This window comes from Heptranchias perlo, chromosome 8 (assembly GCF_035084215.1).
Source record: "Heptranchias perlo isolate sHepPer1 chromosome 8, sHepPer1.hap1, whole genome shotgun sequence".
Lineage (NCBI taxonomy): Eukaryota > Metazoa > Chordata > Chondrichthyes > Hexanchiformes > Hexanchidae > Heptranchias > Heptranchias perlo.
In genome coordinates, this window is record NC_090332.1 from 16,517,792 (window position 1) to 16,543,272 (window position 25,481).

At 41.3% G+C, this 25,481-nt stretch overlaps 1 protein-coding gene across 1 annotated transcript in view; it reads left to right on the forward strand.

Annotated features, from left to right (window-relative positions):
- Positions 1-25,481, forward strand: part of LOC137324303 (formin-2-like) — a 315,087-nt gene that overhangs the window by 62,097 nt on the left and 227,509 nt on the right. Inside the window, exons 8-9 of the mRNA XM_067988446.1 lie at positions 17,708-19,449; positions 24,208-24,352. Coding sequence (XP_067844547.1) covers positions 17,708-19,449; positions 24,208-24,352 — 1,887 coding nt within the window. The remainder of the gene's footprint in view (positions 1-17,707; positions 19,450-24,207; positions 24,353-25,481) is intronic.

Here is a 25,481-nt window from a genome sequence, read left to right on the forward strand (position 1 = left end):
TAAAGTTTAAATAAGGGATATCCAAGGAAGCCCAATGAACAGAGAAATCCTACCGAATGGAAAAGTATTTCATGAACTTAATAGTGATTAAAAACTATCCTTGACATCACAGCATTATTGTAATTTATTCTTCAGCTTCACAGTGCAGGAGTGAACTCTTTGTTTTAAAGTGGATAGGGAGTTCAGTTTCCTACTAGTTGGCGGTCCAAGGGCTGAAGTGTGTATCTGCACAGCTTGCAGTAGGATTCATTCTTTATATTACTTTTCAAAATTAGATTTAAAAAGTTAACAATATACTGTGGGACTACACTTCCAGTGCCGCACTATCTGAGGTGCCGTCTTTTGGATGAGACGTTGAACCAAGGCCCAGTCTGCCCCCTCAGGTGGACATAAGATCCCACGGCACTATTTCAAAGAACGGGGAATTCACCCCGGTGTCCTGGCCAATATTTATCACTCAACCAACATCACTAAAACAGATTATCTGATCATTATCACAATACTGTTTATGGGACCTTACTGTGCCCGGTTGGCTGTCATGTTTCCTACATTACAACAGTGACTAGACTTCAAAAGTACTTCATTGGCTGTAAAGTGCTTTGGGACGCCCTGGGTTGTGAAAGGCACTATATAATTGCAAGTCTTTTTTACACTAACTACAAGCTGCAACATTCTGCAGAATCATTCAAGATAGGAAACTGCGATCATACTAGTCGCCCTACATTGACTGAGGAAACTAATTGGAGGGCCATATTTTGATGTGTTCTTCAGAAGCTCCTGTCAACAGCTTGGTTCTTGAACTGGGCACCTTGACCACTTTCATTGGTAGATGTATTACTGGTTTCACAAAAGGTCTCTGCACTCAATTCAGCCATGCTAAAGGACAACACTGTCTGCTAGGTCTATGTTATCAATATAATACCTCATGACACTGCAGCATTTTAATTCATAGTGACCTCTTTTACCCAGTGACTGAAAAATCTGAGGTCCATTTATTGACTCTCACCTCAAATGGTGACTCTTTGTCATTGAAATATCCCTGGTAAATCCAAATTCATTGTTTTGGCATGCTTTTATTTTTTTCCTTTTCAAATACTTATTCTCCTGTCTTAGCCACTTGCAGTACAGCATTCTATGTTGTAATAACCCCCGTTTAAAAAAAAAAATCTTCTAACCGCCTCCGCCTTCATTCTTTCAGTTTTGACCCCGAGTCTGTCCCTTGCTACAGACTCATCAACCAGTGGAAAAGATCTTTCACGCTTTACCCTCTCAACCTCTTTGTAATTATGAAAACATTTATTAGATCCTTCCCTACACTCTGTGCTAATGGGGGGGAAAAAGCCATATTTCTATATATATCTATCCTGTAATGGGCACCGCAGTATATTTTTCTATATATATTGGGCACCACTGTATTGGTAAGGGTATTAAAGCTATGGAGAGGATAATATATGTATATAATATTCTCCGTATAGCTCTAATACCATTCCTGTAAGGGGTTACCAGAACTACATGCAATACTGCAACTATGATTTAATCAATATCTCATATTGAACATAACTTTTTTATATTCAGTGTTTGTGCATAAAACCCAGAATCCCATTTGCCTTTTTATGTTCTCATATCTCCACTCCATCCAGCAGAAACCGCAGTCTTCAATTTTAACCTGCTCTTCTGAGCAGGTGGCAAGGTCACCTGCCTGAAACTGGTACATTCCTTTTTTAAATATGCAGATTGGGCTCTGATGAGGCCTGACTGTTAACCAATGGTGTGAGCGGGGAAGTCGATGTGGCTAAGTGAAGCTAATGGGTAGGGGAGTTGGAGCCAGAAGAGCCCCAAACAGGTCATTTTTTAAAAAAAAACTTTTTTTTACTTGTGGAGCTCCTGGTCTCACCCCCACCCCCCACCACCAAACCCCAGATCATGCGGCCCTCCCAAAACTCCCTCCCCATAACCTAACTGAGTGCCAGGGACTGTTCCTGACATCTCTGCCAGCGGCCTTTTGCTACTCAGCATTCTGTTCTTGCCTGTTGGCCAGATGCCACTTCCCACTGGTTTCGGGCTGATTTTAAAATTGGGGTTTTAGGTTCTGGTAGGAGTTACTGGCTAGCAATAGTGATCAGGGACTCTTTTTTTTTTCTCATCCCCAACTGAAGTCAATTGTAGCACCCCAACTGCTGTCCTGGGTGACATCAGCTAACTCCATACAGATCAGGAACTCTTGATCTGTATAGGTTAGTTCTATACTGGGCAGTTCACTTATCCACTAAGGCACTGGGGAGGAACTCTTATTTCTGCACAAAGTCCTTTGACTTGACTTGTGCTGTGACACCCAATGTGTGCAATTGTTGAATAGTTTTAATTTGTATTAGATTGTGGGCCGTTTGTATTTCGCCTATTACTGGTCAATGGATGCAAAAGGTTGGAGAAGTTAGTGATCTGACATCCCCTGATTGGATGATCAGAAGTTTCTCCCTTTAAATGTTAAAGGGAAAAAAAACAATGTTTTTCTGATCTCTGCCCCTAAACTAGTAATAGCATGAAACATTGTCACAACTCATTTAACTTGTTTAAAATAAATAATCGGCTTCACTGCAGGCTACAAAAATGGAAAAGCACTTTTTACATATAGAACTGTCTCTGCTATTTAAAAATATTGCAACAATGTTAGATAGATTTCTGGTCTTTATACTCTGTAAATCATTTCCCATTCAGTTTTTTAAGCTTTGCATTTTTATCCTAATTGTTCCCTGCCCCTCCTTTCTCCCCTTTCCCCAATCTCTCAAAATTGGACTGAAAAACCAGTAGATGGCAGTGAAGTGATGTAGAAAATTCTGGTCATTTTGAAGCTGCTGTGTTAAGAAAATCATGACTAGAAATCTTTCTTACATCATATGGACTAATAACTTTCTGTGCAGTGGCATTTTAGGTTCCAAAAGTTAGAGAAAATATCTAGTATGAAAACTATATATTTTGTTTGGTGTTAAATGACCATTGACTCTCATGTTGAAATAGTTTTAATCAGATTTCTTTGAATTTTGTTTCTTGGAGTAAATTCATTTTGGTATGTATAATGGGAAGTTGTAAATAAATATAGTTAGTAACTTATTAAAATGGTAGCTAAATGAAATTTAGCAACCACTCCAAATTTCAATTTTTTTTCTTTCTCCTGCATGCTCTTATTTCTCCCTTTCTCTTGCTCTCTTAGCAACAACAACTTGCATTTATATAGCACCTTTTTTAATGTAGTAAAACGTCCCAAGGCACTTCATAGGAGTGTTACCAACCAAAATTTGACACCGAGCCACATGAGATATTAGGACAGATGGTCAGAGCTTTGTTTTAAAGAGCATCTTAAAGGAGGGGGGGAGAGCCAGAGAAGTTTAAGGAGGCAATTCCAGGGCTTAGGGCCTAGGCCGCTGAAGGCATGGCTGGTGGGATGATTTAAAATCGGGGATGCGTAAGAGGCAAGAATTGGAGGAGCACAGAGATCTTGGTGGGTTGTAGGGCTGGAGGAGATCAGAGATGGGGAGGGGTGAGGCCATGAAGGGATTTGAAAACCAGGATGAGAATTTTAAAATCAAGGTGTTGCTGGACCAGGAGCCGACATAGGTCAAGGGTGACTGGTGGAAGGGAGTTGGTGCGAGTTTCTCCTTTCTCTCGCTGTCTTTCTCTCACATCCTCCCTGCACCTTTCAAAAAAACCTACCCTTTAGGTCTGTATATGATATTTGCCAGGAGAGATGAGGCTGACGCCAGAGTTTACGACATGTATTGCTGTTACTACTTGCTAATTTGCTAATGAGAGATTGTGCACTTGCAGACGATGAATGGTCTCGCCAGTTTTCCTCATCCCAAACTTGGCCAACCTATTGGGAGTAGGCCAAGATTGGTGCAATTTTTATAATGTCAAGAGCGAAAATTTTGACTGTCATTTTTTAGGCCATTGGTTGGTTGTCCAGATCTGTGGTGTTGAAGCTGGTGATTTGCCCCCAGTCCAATCAGCTGCTGATAATTTCCACAGAAACATTCAATTTTATTTATAATTTCTTTATGGATGTTAGGAATGGAACTAGAATGCCATTTGCACTGCCATGGATTCCCTTAATGTATTCTCTTGAAGGAGATAACTTGAAAGTTGTTTCAGTATCTACAATCTGCATTATTCAAGTTTGGCCAGTAACATTTTACAATTGTTTTACTGTAGTTTTTTTTGAGGTGGGGGGCAAAATAATAGATTGCATTAAATACAGTAAACTGATCCATGATTTAGTAATGTTCTATATAGTTTTTTGGAGATTAGTATTGGAGGCTACCAATTTTGAAACAGTTGCTGAGAGAAAAACATAATTGTTGTGTTGAGCAATTTAAATTTTTCATTATCTTTGTGGTTTAACAATATTGAAAACATATTAAACTTTAAAACAATTTACGATTTTTGGTTTGGCACCATTTAGTACTTCATTTCCACTTTCCTTCCCCCTCCCCCCCCCCATCCTCCCCACATTACATTGAAAATCCGTGTCAAGATGCTAGGTTCACCATTTGAAGGGATTAAAAAATAACTTGTTTTTTTTTTAGGATCAATTTTTTTTATTGGAAAATATTATTTAAAATCAGACTTTTTAATCTCTTATTCATTCGCTGGATGTGGGTGTCTCTGGCAATGCATTTATTGCCCTTGAGAAGGTGGTGGTGGTGGTGAGCTGCCTTGAACTGCTACAGTCCTAATGGTGAAGGTGCTCCCACCATGCTGTTAGGCAGGGAGTTCCAGGATTTTGACCCAGTGACAGTGAAGGATCAGCGATTATATGCCCAAGTCAGGATGGTGTATAACTTGGAGTTGATGGTGTCCCCATGCACCTGCTGCCCTTGTTCCCCTAGGTGGTAGAGTTTGTGGGTTTGGGAGGTGCTGCTGCAGAAGCCTTGGCAAATTGCAGCAGTGAATCCTGTAGACTACACATTGTAGGCATGGTGCACTGGTGGTGGAGGGAGTAGTATTCAAGCTGGTAGATAGGTTGCCGATCTAGCGGACTGCTATGTCCTGGATGGTGTTGAGCTTCTTGAGTGTTTTTGCAGCTGTGGAGATTATTCCATCACACTCCTGATTTGTGCCTTGTCGGTGGTAGAGAGGCTTCGGGGAGTCAGGAGATGAGTCACTCACCACAAAATACCAGCCTCTGATCCCTTTTAAGGGTAATTTTAAAAAAAATAATGGCTTTGTTCACAATAACCTTTCACAACTGTTGGTTCTGATCTTGCAATAATAGCAAGAGTATCCGGGAATGCTACTGGGTGGCAGGACTATTCTAAATTCGCTTGTGGTTTGCAATTGGTTTCTTCTGTAGAATTAAAATAGACCATTTTCATATTACGATATGGTGCTCCACTTCCCCCACTCCCATTCTCTGAATCTTGCTACAAGAGCAGATGTGCATGTGTTTGGGGAAGATCAAGTGGAAATGTATTTCTGCTGTGGATTAGTGGTGGAATTGTTGATTCCAAGTATCCAGGATAATCCTAAAAATATTTGGAGTGGGGGAGGAGGAGGGGTTCTTGTGATAACAGGTCAGTTATGTTGGAAAGTTAAATGCTATATGGAAATGAACTTGACATAGTAGACACTTGACTGAAAACAGCTTATGATGGTTACCATAGTGATAATTATGAGTAGATGTATTGAAGTGCACAGTATATTATGTAATGCTGCCCTCTACAGGAAGACAAAGCAATCCAATTGAGCTGTTTTGTTACTTCAGCCCACATACATGACCGATCAAATTCAATATGTGTAAGTGTCATAAAGATCAAGTAGGTGGCATATGTCGCTGTGAATAATGCACAAGTAGTTAATCTAATGAAATTGGAAAAAAAAGTATTATTAGACTTGGCACTTAATTATTGTACTCTCGCACATGTGTAATGTAGGTCAAAAATCAACATTTTTATATATTTGAATGTGTAACACAAAAATTACAGCACACGAGGCGGCCCTTCAGCTCATCGCTTCGTGCCATTGCTATTGCTACTTCAATTGGAGCGATCTACTCTAATCCTATTTCCACTTTTTTTGGTTTAGTCAGTTGTGCTGTTGGTGGGAGTCGCTGACGGGAGACTAGCAGCCTCTTTTACCCCCTCCCTTTCCACACTGAATGAGAGGGAGAAGGAAAATTTGAAGTAGAATCCCTCCATGGTGCATGCTTGGTTCTGAGCAGAGATACTTGCATGTTGTCTGAGTCAAATTTTTCCATTTGCAACAGGAGTAGAAGATAATACTCATTGTATCTGCACCAATTTTGTGAAATGAAAGTGATATTATTGTACATGGGCATCTAAATGTCCATCATCAGAGATGCTTATGCCAGCCAAAATTAATCTATCAATGCAATATGATAGCACTTTAGACTTGAATAAAACTCAAACTACTTGAGGACAATTAGCTTTTCCAGATTTTATGACCTGTTTTCTATGCATCTTTGCTTGAATACTACTCTATCTCTTGTGATGCTGCACGTGGAATCAAGAGGAATTGCATTATTCAGATCAAGCAGGGGATAATTGGAGCAAGATGGGGGAGGTGGAGAGGATGTAAAGTGATGGAAGGAGTCATCGGCAATACTAAGTGACTGCTACTCGCCAATAACCTGCTCTCTGCTGCTCAGTTTCGGTTCCACAAGATCATTTGGCTCCAGACCTTATAACAGACATAGATGCAAGAACTGACTCTGAGGAGAGGCGAGAATAGCTGCGTTCAACATCAAAGCAGTATTTGACCCAGTCTAGCACAGGGGACCACTAACAAAACTGAGGTCAAGGGGAAAACTTACCAGTGGCTGGAGTCCTACCTGATACAAACTAAGATGGTTGTTTGAGATCAATAATAATAGCTCCAGCACACTGCAGGAGTTCCTCAGGGAAGGCCACTTGGCCCAACCTCTTCAGCTGCCTCATTGATGTTGATAAATGGGTCTCCCTATCTTCCAGGCCCCATTCTGCAGGAGGGTGAAGGTAGCGGAGGGTGCTGTGCAGGGCTCTTACTCAGTGCTTCAGGGTGAGATTGAGGTTGCCTTCTCCTGGCCTGACCAAAGATTGCCAGTATGCCAAATGGGAGTGGGGAGTTGAGGGGGGGGGGGGGGAGATGTGGGGAGATAGCATTCCATGCTCCAAGCCCCAGAGATTCTGGATGGCAGTGGTGGTGGGGGAGTTGAAAAGGTGGGAGAGGGTGGTTTGGTGAGTTAATACTCACTTCCCCAGCCATGGATTTTCTCCCAGTTGGGGATTCATATGGCCTTCAAAGATTGCATGGCTCGGTCGGGGTTTTACTCTCTCTTGATGGGATGAGGGTGGCAGATCAGCCGTCGGGTATGCAATACTAAATTGAGACTGGTCCAGAAATCCAGCTCACTGATCCAGAATTATAAAGGGGGAAATATGTTGACATGCAAAATTTAACATATCTCACTTAACTGAAAAATACCCAGGCCATTCTGTGACTTTTTGTTTGAAGTAGATTTATTGCTGTAGCGCAATCCTCTGGTCAGAATGTATAATTGCATGTTTTTTTTAAATAGCCAGAATTGAACTGAAGTTTGTTTCTGGCCATAACACTACATTTTAACCTTAAGATGACTATTACAGTGTCACTGACCTGCATGTTGGGTAGTATATGAAATGTTGAAACCCACATTCTGCTTTTAATGTGATTGATTTGCTCTCCTTAGAAAAGTAGGCAATTTTGATAAATAGCCTTTCCAGGACATTCATATCTGGGCAATTTTTTAGATTCCCTTTATAAGCCTATATGAATTGAGTCTCAAAAGGGGATGCTTTATATAATTGTTACTGAGGGAGCCACAAATCATGAACTTCAAAGGTCACAGTACTTCAGATAGCCATCTAAAGGGGAAAAGTACTTGTGGTCACAATTGAAGTGACTGGATATCAAACACCAAAAGAGGGAGCCAGAGTAAGGCAGACACACCACTGTGTATGTGGTTTGGAATTTTTTTTCCAGGACCAGTACAATTTGGAAAAAATAATTCTCTTTTTCGAAACTATTTTGAGTTTTATGCAAGTCTAAAGGGATATCATATTGCATCTATGTAAGGTCAATGTTTACTGGCACAAATGTCTCCAAATGAAATAGTTCCAAATGTCTCCATTTGGAACCCTGTATACAACCACATCAATTTGATTTCACAAAGTTGATGCAGATTTTTAAAAATATTTGTGCCATTGGATTGTGTCCAAAAGTTTCCTGCTTTGATTTTTTTTTGATTCTTGTACAAAGCGGCAATATTGGCTAAGTACAATTGCAAACTGAGTCTCAAAAGTATATCAGATTGTCTTGTCTTATCAGATAAAATGAGGTTACTGTTACTGCCCCTTTCATATCTGAAGAAGTTTTCAATGAGCAAGACCTCTGTGTCATTGTGTAAGTGAGAATATAATTCCCTAGTCAGGCTCTCATCTAGTCCCCAAAGTATGCTAAAGTCATGAATTGTAAATTCACCTCTTGTAGGTAGTCTTGTACTGGATGGGGTATAACTCCAACTCGGTTTAAAAGTCACATTTTCAAAATGGCCCATTGGGTTCTCTGGACACTTTTTAAAAAAAAACAACTTTACACAGAATCTTTTTAATGCAATGAAGAAACTATGCTGCTTATTGCATTTAAAAATACTCACCTGGGGGGGGTGAGTTGTACGCCTGCATCCAAGATGTGTATGCAGTTGTTCTTTGTCACTGAGTTCATCACAACCCATAAGGGAATGCAGTACGAGTTTGGTGGCTGCGCAGCACAATATACTGATATTGGTTGGAGACCAATATCTCTAGTATAATGCCAGCTTCAGGTTAAAGATCAGTTTATGTTCTGGCTGCTTTTCTACTGATCATACCATATTTCAGAAAAGGATGACTTTTTCTTTTGTTTGAAATGCAGTCTTACGGTTAAAGAAGGAAACTGAATTATAGCGTGACGATAAAATAATACATTCTTACATCTGCCAGCCAAAGTGAAGACAGATTTTATTGCATTTGTAACAATACACCAGGGCTCCTTACACTGAACCTGTGCCACTACATTCATTCCTTATTCTCTTTGAAGATTGTGATGCTTAATCATTATGGCTTAATACTTTAGGGGAATCTTGGTTTCTCGAAGAGGAGCCAAATCTTTCACCCAAGAGTCTAGACTCTTGACTTTTCCCCCTTGCTCTGTAATTTAATAGTACTCTTTGGTATGCTAAGTACATAGAATATTTGTAGTGCAAAAATGAGTTAAAAGCCATTGTTTCTGCTCTGACATTTCATGAAAGAGAAAGTGTTACATAACACCTTGGATTACTGCCTGACACATGATTGGCCAAAGACGGTGCAGTGATTGATTTGTACATTATACCACATATGTGGACAGTGTAATGACTGGGAAGAAAAAAAGCGAGTTATTGGCTAACTTGGGTTTTGAGAAGCTGTTTCTCAATTTTTCATGTTTTTTTAATTGGGGGAGAAAGCAATTCACATCCTGAATCTGCAGGAAGAGGTGAGGTCCAGCGAAAAACATCTGCCTAGGCTGGGTGGTGTGTGAATGGGGTATGGAACTCCATTAGATGGGTGTCGGATAACAGTCTGGGAGAAAGCTTTCCAAAAAATAGTAAACCTAAGGGTTTGAATAAAGAGTGGAACTACATTCCACTGTCATCTTGCTCATTGGCAACCTGAACTCCATTCAAAGATATCTAGGCAGAAGTTAAATAATTAAACATGGAAGTTTAGCAGTGAACCACTGTGCCCGGCTTCATCAAGGACCGAGAGTCAGATCTAGTTTATACTGAAAGTTCATGCAGCAGAAGCAATTTATTTTCTCTCTTTTTAAGAGGCAAGGTAGTTAAGCATATAACCACTGCAATCTAGTGTGCATCATTGCTACTTTCACTTATCCATTTACTGCTTAATAGATTTGGTAGTTTATTGCCTAAGCTACAGTCGAGGTGGATCACACAATATCACCAGTAACCCAAAAGTACAGTAAATGGGGTTTTCTGTTAAGCTATAGGCTGCTTTGTAAATTACCTACATAATGAGATCACTGAAGACACACTCTGGGCCGCAGGGCGAGAGGGCTCATTTATGGGAATGCTGTGAGACAGTGAAGCAGAGAAAAATAAACCCCAAAACTGTAATAGGATCACCTCATGAAGTTGTACCAAAAATATCAAAGTATCTTTTGCAGACCAATTTACATGGTTTAAAAATTTTTATTTCTTTCCTGGATGGTGTAAATTGTGAATACATTGAGAAACATGGAACTTCAGTTCTTTCTCAGCTGAGACTTGGAACTTGGAATTTGGGACATGATCACGAGTGAGTTATGAGGTCTTCTCATCAGTGAACTAGAATAGGTAATCCACATTATATGCAAATAACCCAATTCGTTCATAACAAAAGGTGGATGTTTTCATTCTATAGTTGAGGGTTTGCTTTTGTCCTCTGTGCTGAGGTAGTAACTTTATCTTTGCTTGGTGGTAGAAAGCTAGCACCAAGTTTCCAATTTTCCTTCTAACTTAGCAATTTTGTTTCAAGAAAAAGGTGGTATTGCTGTCAATGTTGCGATGTTGAAACTGCGATGCATTTAAATTTGTAATTTCTGCTATCAATAGTATTTTGTCTACTCCCTTTATCATCCCACCCCAAGTATGTGGTACCAGTGAAAGCATACAAGGATCTGCTACTTCCTATATGAAGGAACGTTGCCGAGTTATCGTCGATGTACTCGAGTGCAGGATAAAGAGCATTTGGCAAAAGGGCATTAAGATTTGAATTCTGATTTTGAAAATGGCTAGTAGATTTATGCCCACTTTTTTGTTCCTTTTTGAATATCTAAGGCATAATGGCTGGGAGTACAGCAAAGGGGTGGAAGATCAGGCAGAGGCTCCAAGTCTGTGGTCAGAAGAGCAGCCAATCGTAATTCCAACTGGGGCCTTGGGTGGGCAGAAGTTCAGTTTGCCCCATAGAAAGTAAAAAGGTTAGAATCGTAGGTTACAGCACGGAAGGAGGCCATTTGGCCCATCGAGTCTGTGCCAGCTCGATGCAAGAGCAATTCAGCTAGTCCCACTCCCCCACCCCCAGGTTCATGATGTAAGAAGGAGGTGAGACTGATGAGAGCTTCAGCCTTCGATAGCACCCAGTGATCTGGATGCCAGCAAGTCGTTGGCCTCCAGGTCCATGGAGCGGTCTACGAGGAGTCTCCAGGCTGGGATCGTGGTCTGGATGACCTCAGAATTTAGCTATGAAAATGTTTCACATTGACACTTTTGAAAGCTGCTGTTCAATAACAATGGATTTGATAAAATGACTAGATTATGGCCGATCAGGCTAAAATAATCATTTCATTGTGTCTTGAGGATGGTAGTTGTCAGATTAAATGTGATCAAGAGTGACGTTGAGTAATAAATGAGAATTTTGTACGTTACATTCTGATGCCAGTTACTATACTACAGATATGAAGAGTTTTTGTGTATAAGCTTCAGTTTAGCTTCAGAAACGCACTAACCATTATGAAATGGAAATCAAAATGCAACATGGTGAAGGTCAATGATTTGTGTTTTTCATAGAAAATTGCAAGAATCATGAAATCTGATTCCTCCCCCCAAAAGGTAGTGATTTTAAAAAATTTAATTGTTCAGTTGCCATAAACCAATGGGTCGAGTTATGAATGGATGGAATTTTTGGAACGCAATTCCCAAAACACTCAGTAGAACTCCAAGAATCGCATGCAGTAAAAGTGGTCCAGATTAAGATTTTTCAAGTGCGACCTACAATACCAGAGGTTACTTTTTTTTTTAAAACATAGTTTCTTTCAATTTCTAATACGCCTAAACTAATTAGGGTACATGAATTCACTGATTTCGGATAAGTCTTGAGCATTCACAGGGGAAAAAAAAAAGCAGTGAGCAAATGACGACTGCTTGCATTTATGTAACACCCTTAACGTAGTCAACACTCCAAGGCACTTCAGAGAGAGACAGATTTTGAGCAGTTGAGGGAGATGATCACAGGTGTGGCCAAGGTAATGGATTTGAGTAGGGATAATTTGAAGTTGAGCGAAGTAGCAGGGCTTAGGGAGCTTTAAATAGAGTTTGAGAATAGAGCTAAGATGCCTGAAGGCTCTGCCATTAATAATGGAGTGGGGAGGGGGATGTGCAAAGAGGCCAGTGTTGGAAGCCTGAAGGCTACTGGCTGCGAGAAAGGGATTTTAAAACCAGGATTAGGATTTTGAATTCAATGGTTTGGGAAATGGAGATTGATGAGGATAGAGCAGGTAGGTAAATGAGACTTACTGAAGGATAATGTGAGCAACAAAGTTTTGGCCAAATTGAAGTTCATGTTCTAAGGAGCTTGGCAGAAGCCTGGGCTGGAGGTAACTAATGTATGGATAAGAGTTTCAGGGGGGATGAGGTAAGGGCAGATTTTGTGGAGATGGAAGAAAGTAGTCCTGGTAATGGGTAACGCATGTTGTTTGTAGCTCAGTTCAGGGTCAAATAGGATGCCAAGGCTGTACACCATCTGGTTCAGCCTGAGGAGGACTGAGTTGAAGAGTATGGCAGGAACCGAACAGAAGGCCCAACTACAAGGCACAAGTCAGGAGTGTGATGGAATACTCTCCCACTTGCCTGGATGAGTGCAGCTCCAACAACACTCAAGAAGCTCGACATCATCCAGGACAAAGCAGTCCGCACCCTAAACATTCACTCCCTTCACCGGCGCACAGTGGCTGCAGTGTGTACCATCCACAGGATGCACTGCAGCAACTCGCCAAGGCTTCTTCGACAGCTTCTCCCAAACCTGCGACCTCTACCACCTAGAAGGACAAGGACAAGGGCAGCAGGCACATGGGAACAACACACCTGCACGTTCCCCTCCAAGTCACACATCATCCCGACTTGAAATATATCGCCGTTCCTTCATCGTCGCTGGGTCAAAATCCTGGAACTCCCTTCCTAACAGCACTGTGGGAGAACCTTTACCACACGGACTGCAGTGGTTCAAGAAGGCAGCTCACCACCATCTTCTCGAGGGCAATTAGGAATGGGCAATAAATGCTGGCCTCACCAGCGATGCCCACATCCCATGAACAAATTTTTTTAAAAAAAAGAATAGCATCAGTATTGCTAGCATTAAGTTGGCAAAAGTTCTGGCTCATCCATGTCCTCCAACCAGTCATTAGTGTTACAAATTCAGGGTCTGCCATAAGGAGATCCCACATCTCTGCCATTCTGGAATTGCCTCGCACTGCCTGATATCTACTTATACAGTAACGTAACCCTGACGATGTAACAATTCAACTGCCTTGATATATGACCTGCATGTTGTAAAGTAGTGTATGCCTCCATGTATGTTCCTGCAATCTTTCAATAGGTGGAACTAATGAGTACTCTGGTAAGATGACGTCAGTGACAAATCCAGAAGCTGGTTTATATTGTACAATACGTGTGACAACAACAGTAGTAATTGCAGATTTTTAAAAAAAAACTTCTCTAAAAAACAACAAACCACACTAGACTCTTGCATAGCAGACAAAATATTACTTTTTAATTTCCTTTTAGGTTGGCTTCTAGCTAGGAAAATCAAACTGCTATATTTTAATTCCCAACTCTGGCCAAGACCTACCTGCCTTTTTTAGACCTGAGTGACCCTGACCATGGGATTTTTCCTAGTTAGTTCTAACTCCAGGAAATGAAATCTTGTAAAACTGCCCCAGCAGCTACCCCTGCTGAGCTCTAATTAATCAAATAATCTGAATTGGAATAACTGGTAGCACTCACTGAAATGTTCAAACTAACTTTTTTTTTCTCCAAAACATGCTGGTTCAGTCACCTCATCTGAATTCTAATCCATATTTCCCAGTTCTGTTGTCCTGTAAATTTAATCCTGTGAGCTGCATTTTACTCAGTAGTAGTACTTGGACCAAGGTCCCTCTACGGAGGCATAGTCAGAAATCCTGAAGCCTGACACTTGGTAATTCATTCCCTTTTCTTCACCTTCCCCAAATTTGTAGAACTTCCTTTGTCTTTCAAAAAAAATACACGAGCAAGTCTCGAATATATTGTCAGGCTGTAAAAGGTTGCAATTAAGAACTATGATGTAAAGCATGGCTTATAATATCTTGTATATTGTCTTCTTTTTCAAATTTGAAATTATTTTCCTTGAAAAATGAATAGATGTACATAAATGACCCTATAATGAGGTGGAACATATCTGATGACATTATGTTCAAGACATGTTGCCAAAACAAGATATGGTTGAATTGAGTCATCTTGCCATCCTACTGGCTTTGCAAAGTTATCCAACTGTGCTATTTTTGTCATTTTATTGAGTGTAAGTTTCTGAAAGAGATGGGAAAGAGAGATTTTGGATAGACCAAATAGAGTCCCGAGGACAGTGTAGGGACATTTTAAGAGCCCAAACAATTGAAGCAAGGACAAAATATTGAAAATGGGACTTGTGGATATTTCAGAGACCTTTTTGAGGGCCAAGAAAACCTCAAGTCGAATTGGCAGGTCAGACATCTTGGAATTGTAAGATGGCAGAGAAAGTGAGTTCTTGAAGCAACCAAACAAAATCGAGGTGTCTTGAGTTACTTTAGCTGCTGAAATTCTAAACACTTTTTAAAAAAAAACAGAAGTTCCATGGGACATATTTTGTTTTTAAAGTTTTTTTTCTTTGCTTTTGTTAAAGTGAGTGTGTCAGTGCTAGGGATGGAAATCGGTTGTACTTTAACTACCCAGGACCAGCATCCAGCAATCTGGTATGGTAAACTAGTGGTTATGGTATTGGACTGGCAACCCAGAGGTTGTAAGTCGTAAAATTGAATTTTAAAATGTCCTCCAAAGCAGGACGCCTGCCATCCCTGCCTGGTCTGGCCTAAATGTGACTCCAGTCTCACACTGTGGTTTACTCTTAATTCCCTTGACAACTAGGGTTGGACAATAAATTTAGCCTTGCCAACATCCCAAGAATACATTTTTAAAAAGGTCAAATGCATGTGCACCCCTTACAGCCTCTTTGCAATTTTTTCTATTTTCTGTGGGCCTTGATTGGAGGTACTTGTACCATTTATTTTTCTATTTGAGTGATCGCCAAATGCTTTTCTTCCCCATTTGTAGTTTGACAGCTGATTAAATTTGCATGCAAGTTTAAAGTGCAAACCTGGCCTCTTTCCAATCCCTCCTCTGCCCTTGCAGGATAGAAAGTGTCTGACCAGCATTAAGATGATTTTTAAACTATTGCGAAATTACAAATAAATTTGGTAACTGGTGATGCAACTTCATTTTCCAGAGAATCTGTGTGTCTGCTGGGAAATGGGAAGACTTGATTGTTGGGAGCATGTGCCGAGCATCAGATGTAATGGTGTACTGCTGCAGAGATGACCAGATGTTGAGTAGACCTGGCAACTGGTGTGAAGCTGTGGTTGTGTGTACTGAAACTTGAGGGTAGTAGTGCATAGAACCAGTTCTGTGTTTTTAATGGGCCAGCAGTAGAGATTCTTCATGTGACACCAGATCTCTACACCCAGGGAAATCTTGGGTCTTTGGTGCTGTTGAAATAAAGCAGGTCCTGGTCATCTTTGTTTGTCTCATCAGCAATGTGAGTATCTTGTTGTGAACAGCCCTTATTCCATTCATCTGGGCTGAATTCTAAACTGAGCGTTATATTCTAGATCTTTCTCCCCCCCCCCCCCCCCCCCCCCCCTTTTTATGCTTGCTTCTGAAAGGTGGAAATGTTCCCCAACTTATACCCTAGGATGATTAAACTTGGGTACAAGACTAAAGTGCAAGCCTGCCCCACCCCCTCATCCTCCTCCTCCTTCTTTCATCCTCCCCCCAAATCCACATCTCAGGTTGGCAGGGTAGAAAATCTCAGTATTAAGATGCAACTTTTTTCTATAAGTTCATTTTATATATTACAGGCTATCGAATGTTTGTTTAGAATGGACAGGGAAATTGGGGAAAGATGGGGGAGCAGCAATAATGATATATACAATTACAGCAGGAGACATGATTTCAGTAAGGGTGATCAAGGCAGTAGAAATACTGGGTTAAGGAACAGCAAAGTTTGCAAGACTCTTAGGGGTTGTCCTCAGGCATCCTGATTGTGGTGATGCAGTTGGCGGTGAATAAATACGGAGATCAGGGAACGGTGTAGCAAAAACAATGCGGTGGAAGATTTTAATTTTCAAATAGACTGGGAGAAGCAAAACAGCTCAAGTAGTAAAGGCAATGAATTTCTAGGATGTATTCAGGACAATTTTCTAGAGCAATATGCCTTAGAACTGACTAGAACAGGCCATACTAGATTTAGTGATGAGTAATGAACCAGGATTAGTTAACAGTTCTAAATGACTATTTATTAATATTATCCCTCAGAATTGTTTCCAATAATTTGCCCGCCACTGAGCTTAGGCTGACTGGCCTGTAATTACTGTCTATCCCTTTCTCCCTTTTTAAACAACGTACAAGGTTAGCAGTCCTCCAGCACCACACCTGTAGCCAGAGAGGATTGGAAAATGATGGTCAGAGCCTCCGTTATTTCCTCCCTTGCTTCTCTTAGCAGCCTGGGATACAGTTCATCCGGGCCTGGTGATTTATCTACTTTCAAAGATGCTAAACCCCTTAATACTTCCCCTCTCACTATATTTATCCCATCCAGTATTTCACACTCCTCCTTAACTACAATGTCTGCATCGTCCCCCTCTTTTATGAAGACAGACACAAAGTATTCATTATGAAACGTACCCACGTCTTCTGCCTCCACACACAAATTACTACTTTAAAGGGTCTCTAATAGGCCCTACTCTTTCCTCAGTTATCCTCTTGATCTTTATGCATCTTAAAAAAAATCTTTGGGTTTTCCTTGATTTTACTTGCCAATATTTTTTTATGCATTCTCTTTGCTTTCCTAATTTCCTTTTTTAATTTCACCCTGCACTTTGTATACTCCTCTAGGCTTTCTGTAGTATTGAGCGCTCGGTATCTGACATAAGCTTCCCTTTTTTGCCTTAACCTACCCTGTATGCTCCTTGACATTCAGGGGCTCTAGATTTGGGAATCCCACCCATTTTCTTTGTGGGAATATTTTGTTCTGATCCTTCACTATCTCCTCCTTCAATGCCGCCCAGTGCTCTGACACTGATTTACCTTCAAGTAGCTGTTTCTAGTTCACTTTTGCTGAAATGGAGGTTGAGGATGATGTAGTCAGGGTGTTTAAAATGATAAAGGGACCCGATCGTGTAGATAGAGAAACTATTTCCTCTAGTAGCGGAATCCAGAACATACGAGGCATAATCTTAAAATTAGAGCTAGGCTATTTTTAGAAATGAAATCGGGAAGCACTTTTTCCATACAAAAGGAATCTGGAATTATCTTCCTCAAAAGGCTGTGGATGCCAGGACAATTGAAATTTTGAAGACTTGGATCGATAGATGTTAAGTAACGTTATCAGATCTAAGGTGGGTAAATGGAGTTGAGGTACAGATTAGCCATGTTCTAATTAAATTGCAGAACAGGCTCGAGGGGCTGAATGGCCTACTCCTGTTTCTATCTTCGTTCCTCTGTTCAGTGTATTCAAGTTTTGGTGACTTCTAAACTGTGAAAATTACTAGTGTTATAAATTCAATCTAATGCCGGTGATGCAACTTCCTTTTTCAGAAAGATAATGAAGAGAAAGCACCAGAATTGAAAGAAGAGCAGGTTGCCGTTATCCAGAAACTTGAGCAAACAATTGAACAGCTAAGGACCAAAATAGCTGAACTGGAGCAGCAGTCTGCCCTGTTAGACCAGGAGAGTACTGTAAAGGACCACGAATCTGGTAGTGAGGATGTAGTCTCAAAAGCTTCTTTTGATGTTCATCTTCAAACAGACGAACAGACGTTTCTTCTGCACAGTTCACGGAGTTCTTGTATAGAGGCTAAATCTGTACAGACTTCACCAACTCAAGAACATGCAACTGTTCAAGTGCCTTTATTAGATAGACAGTCGTCACAACCTCAACTTCCAAACTGCAGGGTTTCTTCATCTCAGGATCATTCTGTATCTGTAGCTTCATCACAGTCAAAAACTCCAACGTATCCGTGTAATAATTCATCACAACTGTTGGCACCTCAGCCAAGTGAAGTTCCCCTTTCTGCGTCTACGCCATCAGGTCAAAATTTACTACAATTTTCGCAGCAACTTTTATCCAATCAAGGTTCTTTGTCTCTGTTGCCTGACTGCCAAACTCCCCCTCCCCCTTTACCTTCTAAAGTCCCACATCTGCCTATATTGTCCAGTTGTGAGCTTCCACCTCAACCACCACCTTTGCCTGTCTGTGATCTAACATCTCTTCCTTCAGGTATAGAATTCTCAGTTCCTCCTCCTCCCCTTCTTCTGCCTGGTTCTGAGTACGTGCCTCAACCTCCTCCACTGCCTGGTACTATATTCCCTCCCCCTCTGCCTTCTGGTTCAGGGCTCCCGCCGACTCCTCCCCCTCTGCCTTCTGGTTCAGGGCTCCCGCCGACTCCTCCCCCTCTGCCTCCTGGTTCAGGGCTCCCGCCTCCACCTCCCCCTCTGCCTGGTTCTGGGCTCCCGCCGCCTCTGCCTTCTGCTTCAGGGCTTCCGCCTACTCCTCCCCCTCTGCCTTCTGGTTCAGGGCTCCCGCCGACTCCTCCCCCTCTGCCTCCTGGTTCAGGGCTCCCGCCTCCGCCTCCCCCTCTGCCTGGTTCTGGGCTCCCGCCGCCTCTGCCTTCTGGTTCAGGGCTTCCGCCTACTCCTCCCCCTCTGCCTTCTGGTTCAGGGCTACAGCTGCCCCCTCCCCCTCCCCCTCTGCCAGGTTCAGGGCTCCCGCCTCCGCCTCCCCCTCTGCCTGGTTCTGGGCTCCTGCCGCCTCTGCCTTCTGGTTCAGGGTTCCTGCTGCCCCCTCCCCCTCCCCCTCTGCCTGGTTCAGGGCTCCCGCTGCCCCCTCCTCCTCCCCCTCTGCCTTCTGGTTCAGGGTTCCCGCTGCCCCCTCCCCCTCCCCCTCTGCCTGGTTCAGGGCTCCCGCCTCCCCCGCCGCCTCTGCCTTCTGGTTCAGGGCTCCCTCCCCCTCTGCCTGGCTCTGGGCTCCCGCCTCCCCCTCCCCCTCTGCCTGGCTGTGGGCCCCCGCCTCCGCCTCCCCCTCCCCCTCTGCCTGGCTCTGGGCCTCCGCCTCCCCCTCCCCCTCTGCCTGGTTGTGGCCATCCACCTCCGCCACCAGGCCAGGGTCCGCCAGCACCACCTTTTCCTCCATCGGACTGTGGTTTTCTTCCGCCACCTCTTCCATCGGGATTTTTTGCATTTGGAATGACTAAAGACAAATCGCCAAGAAAAGTTGCAATTGATCCATCCCGTCCAATGAAGCCTCTCTATTGGTCAAGAATTCAGATAAGTACCAAAAGGTAATAAGAAAATTACACGTAGGATATTAAGCGTTATATAGTTGTATGTGATGACCACTTTTACTAACATTATTTAACATCTCTTTTTTTCATTGATCTGGACTTGAGCAACATTAGATATGTTTGTTCTGCTTTGACTGTTTTTAATTGACTATCAACCTTAGATTTCTGGAGTTTTTGCTCAGTTAATGCCACTTGTTTGGGGAAATGCCAGTGGAAACAAAATTGTAGTTTCACAAGTGATATAATTGTCTTTAAATTTGACCAGAAATGTGTTGATCATAATTGATAGTTCTTCCATTGTAATCATACAACATTTATTAAATGTTATTTGATGGAAAGCCATATCCTCCTTGTTAGATTTCTGGTCAATCCCTGCCCCCTCCCCTTATCTCATTCATTTGTTCCCTGCCCGCTCCCCCAAAACAAAGCCTCTTGCTCAATTTAGTGTGACGTGTATTCTATATCCTCTATTAAACTCAACTAATGCTTGACTATGTTTGAGTCAATAGGCTTCAGTACTGAAGAATGATTGAATATCACTCCAGTCATGTAAGTTAAATGTAGCTTTACACTGGATTTATTTTGTAGGGCATCATTACCTGACCAGGGTGCAGGCTGGTGATCTGTCCCACAGTTTTGCCAATGCCCCCTTAGTGCTGCAGAAAACAATCTGCCAGACCAGTCCAGGGTGACTGCTTTTCTTCTCTCCTGTATTGCTTCCACCAACTAGTTTGGATTGGGAAGGCTTTATGTGGGAAATTGTTGGTATAAATCTGTGTCTTAAGACTCTGCTGTCCAGCATCTTGAAACAATAGTTTTTAATTTAATGAAACCATTTGATCTGCTTTCTGAAGTAATTCCTGGTGACCTAATTTTAATGGAGACAGAGAACAACAAATTATGAATGTATTCTAGGTTCTTTATGGGGAATGGGTCTAAATGTGTGAAGGCTTTTAAAACAGTGTGTGTAAGTCAGCTGTATCAATGCTGACTATTCCAATGCAATGTAGTATCCAAGAAAAAAGAGATGATTCGGGCAAATAAACAAAGAAATGCTGATCTATCGAAGGGTGTTGAAGAGTAGCTTGAAAATGTTTTATACATGGAATGAATGCAACAACCATTTTATTTAGAACGATGGAGATGTAACTGGCATTCCAAAACATGTGGAGAATGGGGAAGATACGTAAGGGGATATAAAATGCTTAATAAAGGCATATGGATAGAATTTCATTGTGAAGTGGGCATTTAGTCATAGATTGCTATGTTAGTGAATGGCTAGAGAGGTGTGCAGGAGAGGTAATTCTGTGGGGAATGGTAATGTAATTGAGAGCAGGTATCCCAGAGGTGAAGCGAACAGAAAATAAAAACCTATTCCATGGAAGAACTAGGGGGCACAGTTGCAGGATAAGGGGTCGGCCACTTGAGACTGAGATGAGGAGGAATTTCTTTACTCGGGGTTGCGAATCTTTGGAATTCTCTACCCCAGAGGGCTGTGGATGCTGACTCATTGAGTATATTCAAGGCTAAGATCGATAGATTTTTGGACCCTATGGGGATCGGGCAGGAAAATGGAGTTGAGGTTGAAAACCAGTCATGATCTGAATGAATGGTGGAGCAGGCTCAACAGGCTGTAAGACCGACTCCAGCTCCTATTTCTTATGTTTTGATGCAACCTATAAAATTCTGCTTAACGTCCTGAAGCAGAGTACAAGGGCAGATGTTGGATTTAGTGTTTGGTCATCCACGAGAAGGACGAGCTCCCACTTTTCTCCTTGGTGTTCAAGGTTGTTATGCAGAAGATTTATAGAAAGGAAGTTCCAGATAAAAGTCCCTTGATGAATTGAGATGTACGTTGCACTCTTGCATGTTAGAAAACATACTAATTGTCTTAGATCAATGTGTAATAGGCACATTTAAGTACAAGATATAAGGTAATCATTGGGGGGTGAAGAAAGAAATTCTATTGCCCCACTGGGTAAACTTGGATCCACTTAAAATTCTAAGCAGTTGCATGACTAGCTCAACAGGAGTTGCAATTCATTCCTGGTCCTGAACATTTCAGAATTGTTCATTCTGATGAATCTTGAGGTATTAAGCACTAAGGTTAATGGCTTCCCCTTCTTTCCCTCCACCCCCCCCCCCTTTCCACTGGGGTGTATGCATTAAGTCCAGTGAACCCTCCAAATTGCATTATATTGGTCCATTTTTGTGACTGGTAAGCATGGTTGCAAATACAACATATATATTTCACATTGTCAGGACCTTTTTGTATTGAGGACTTGCCTTCTATAAATCATCTATTGTAGCCTTGGTCAACACAAAGAAGTGGGCGTATCTACATTTGCAATCAAAGTGAATAATTCCCCACCATTTACACTCTATCAGCAGCTGCGATGTTTTTCACAGCAAATTTGTAGCACAAGTGGGCAATAGCGTAATCAATCCCAAACAGGGAGTTTGTACCATGGAAAAGGAGCTTTAGAGAGGACTGTTCAATATTGTCACGTGTACGAAAGCATTGGATCATGAGGTAAGGTTTTGATCCAGATTGACTTTGTTTACTTGCAGTACTTGAAGTCAATCCTGCTATTTATGTAAAATTGGCGCTTGTTCTGTGAATTTTAATAGCAAAGAGATTGTGGCTTTCAAGGGTCATTGCCAAACACTATATTTGCAGACAGCAATGTGTTCACATGATACTATTGCATCATCGCTCGGCGCTGTGTCTTTTTTTTACTTTTGGAAATATAACAAAGGCAAAGAGAAAAATTAAATCATGTTGTGGCATATGGACATTGTTGTGAAATGAATTGGTTTCAGCAGTCATTGTAGCGTAGTTTCAGGTGCAGGCAGTTCCAGGCCAGAACCTGCTTGAAAACTAATGCATATAGTGACACTATCCACACCCCCCCCCCTTTATTTTGTGGGCTCACTGCAATAATGTAGCACTACTGTCTATTGTTTACTTGGTGCAATGACAGATTGATCTGTGCCACATTTCTAGTGAGAAAAATATTTTTTAAAATGGCTCCTTCTAGCAAATAGAATCATACAGCGCAAAAGGAGGTCATTCAGCCCATCGTACCTCTGCTGGCTCATTGAGAGCTACCAATTAGTCCCATGCCTCCTGCTTTTTGCCCATAGCCCTGTGCATTTTTCCTTTAAGTAGAGATCCAATTCCCTTTTGAAAGTTACTATTGAATAGGATGGTTTAAAAAAAAATCCTTGCAGTACCAACTTTGTGCTTCGATTGGGAGTCTGAAATTCCTTGTGCCAACACTTTTTTGTTGCCTTTTTAAGATGTTTTCTAAACAGCTGTCAACTGCCTCCCCTCAGTTCTGACCTTTGAATATCAATGGTACTTGAAAACAAAAGCTATTTAATTGGCCTGTGTGGTTTAATTACCAATAGAGCAATAGGTACTGATTTTCATTCAGAAAGTCGTAAATTACTGTGCAATTTTAAATCATTCGGCTCAAAATTTCATTTCAGCATTTATAATACATGAGCAATAATTAGTGATTAGCAATGCATGTGAGTACAATGTAGGTAAACTCACTGGTGTTTTGAATCATTTTTGGCTTCTCGGTGATACATAGAAGGCCATGCATCTTTTTTTGAGTTGGAAGGGGAGATAAATGCTTCTTCATATTGCTGATTTATTGCAGTACGGACATAAATGTTGAGTGCAGTTATGTGCTTTTCTTGGACAGGGAAAAATGTAGACATAGACGTCAAATCCTTCTTGTTTTATCTCAGTATAAATGAATATATCTTAAAATAGTGCAATCTCAAGCTAAAAATATGAATATGCATGTGCATAGAGATAAGTGATTTGAGTCACCATTTTTGTCGAGCTGGCTGTCGAGCTGGCTGTCTAGCTCAGTTGAATACTTATACCCTCGGGAATGCTAGAGCAAGTGGTCCCAAAAGGACGTGCAAGCTGACCTACAATCCTTTTAAACGTCGCTAAAAAGCTACCATTTCAAACTTGGCTATTTCAGCATCCAAAAGCCCAGCAATTATTGTTGGGCTGAACACCTACTGCCTACACGTTGCTGTACATACAGTTTTATGTCCAATTTACAGTCCTTTTGAGTCACTCAAGGTACAGTGGAATAACCATGAGTACAAATAACTAAATTTGTCCGTAACTGAAATCTCAAATAACTTGAGAAATAATTGTGTAGGAGTGTTTTGTTGAATTGTTCAGTTGATGGCTTAACCATCGAGGTTTGTTTTCTGAATCTTGCATTGAGTTTGTGTTGTGTTTAATTCCATACATTGTTGCTGTAAAAATTGTGAAATGCTTAATAGCTAATTATTTTTGATGGTTGAAAATAAGTCAGGACTGCCGCAGTTTTGGAAGGCGTTTTGTTTTGGTGATGGAATATTGTGTTCAGCATCTGTGATCGATTCAGTTGAGGTATGATGTAATGACTGGAAGATTACCAGGTTAAATACTTGCATGGAAGGAAGTAAGTGTTGTTCCAGCAGTCATCTGCAGATTAAAACCTGAAGTGATTTTTCAATCGATTAGTGAATTTGCTATTGCAGGTTGCCCATTACATTGTGCATTTGTAAGGGTTGGTTGTACCTGAGATAGTAAAAGAAAACATTCCCTTGAAACAGCTAATGAGTGCTTGGGATGATTTTTTTCCCCCCCTAAATATTTCACAAGTCAGTTATTTAAAAAAAAGTTATTGTGATTTTAAATAAATTCATGATTTAAAACAAATGTTTTCTTTTTAGGGAAACAGAAATATTACCCATTTGGGCAGCTCTAGAAGAACCCTCTATTAATACCCAGGAGCTGGAAAATTACTTCTCGAAAACAGCTGTTAAGGAGAGGAAAAAGCCAATTTTAGACACCTACAGCAAAACAAAAACAAAACAGGTAAATGATCTTTGTAGTGAAATCTTAGTGGAATCCTGCACAGTGAAACATCAAATGTTTTTTTTTTAAAAAACACATTTGGTTAGATATCTATAGCCGTCCATTCAGGAAGTTCTGATGAAGGGTCACAGGCACCATGTCAATCCGTCTTTCTCTTTCAGATGTTGACAGGCCGGCTGTACATTTCTCGCATTTTCTGATTTCCACCATTTAGTGCTTAACTCTGTGCTGATGTACCTGTAGTAATCCAATCAATCTAAACCAAGTCAAAAGTTAATCAACTGTACAGAGAGGAGTAATCGTCCAAAATGTCCTGTCTCTGCAGATGAAGTGGTGGGTGAAGAAAGACTGATCAATCAGTACAGTAATTTGGGAACTCTCAACTGCCGATTTCTATTATCCGCAAAGGGGGAATCTGAATGTTTCCTCTGCCTTGCCTAATCGGTCACGCTGTTTGTGGGGCTTTGCTGTATTTGACGACAAAATAACAGTAACTACACTTCAATAGTAATTAATTGGCTGGGAAGCACTTTGGCACATCCCAAGGACATGAAAGGTGCTGAATAAATGCAACTTCTAGTCTTTTATGGATAATCGAGGTTGCAATGCCAGTAGAATTGAGACATTTGAAGTTGCGTGAAGCTCCAAAATTCTGCTTTTGTCGTTCTGACGTATTTCGAATTGTGTCAAAGGCTTTAGTTTGATGCAGCATCGAAACTATACTGCCGTGACTCCATTTTAATCAAATCTAATATAGTTGAGAATATTGGTGTGCATTTACCAAGAGCCCATACAGCACTCTACCAGCTTCGTTTGTGTATGCAGATGGTTAATTGTATCCATATGATTATCAATTAGTGTTAATTGTATTCAGGTGGTGTATCAATTGGGGACACTCGTATCCATTTGAGAGCTTATGTAGGGTGTGGTGGGGGTAATGTGGCTCCCTGTGAACAAAGGCTTGGAAGCAACTGAAGACCAGGCTCAAGTATTCTATCCTTTACCACCTGCCTATCCAATTTATTACACAGACCTCTGTTTTTCATATTTACACTCCAGGGTATGGTTTCATCCTGACACCACTGCCAACACCAATATTCTTCCTGTCACTAGTCTAGATGCATTTCGT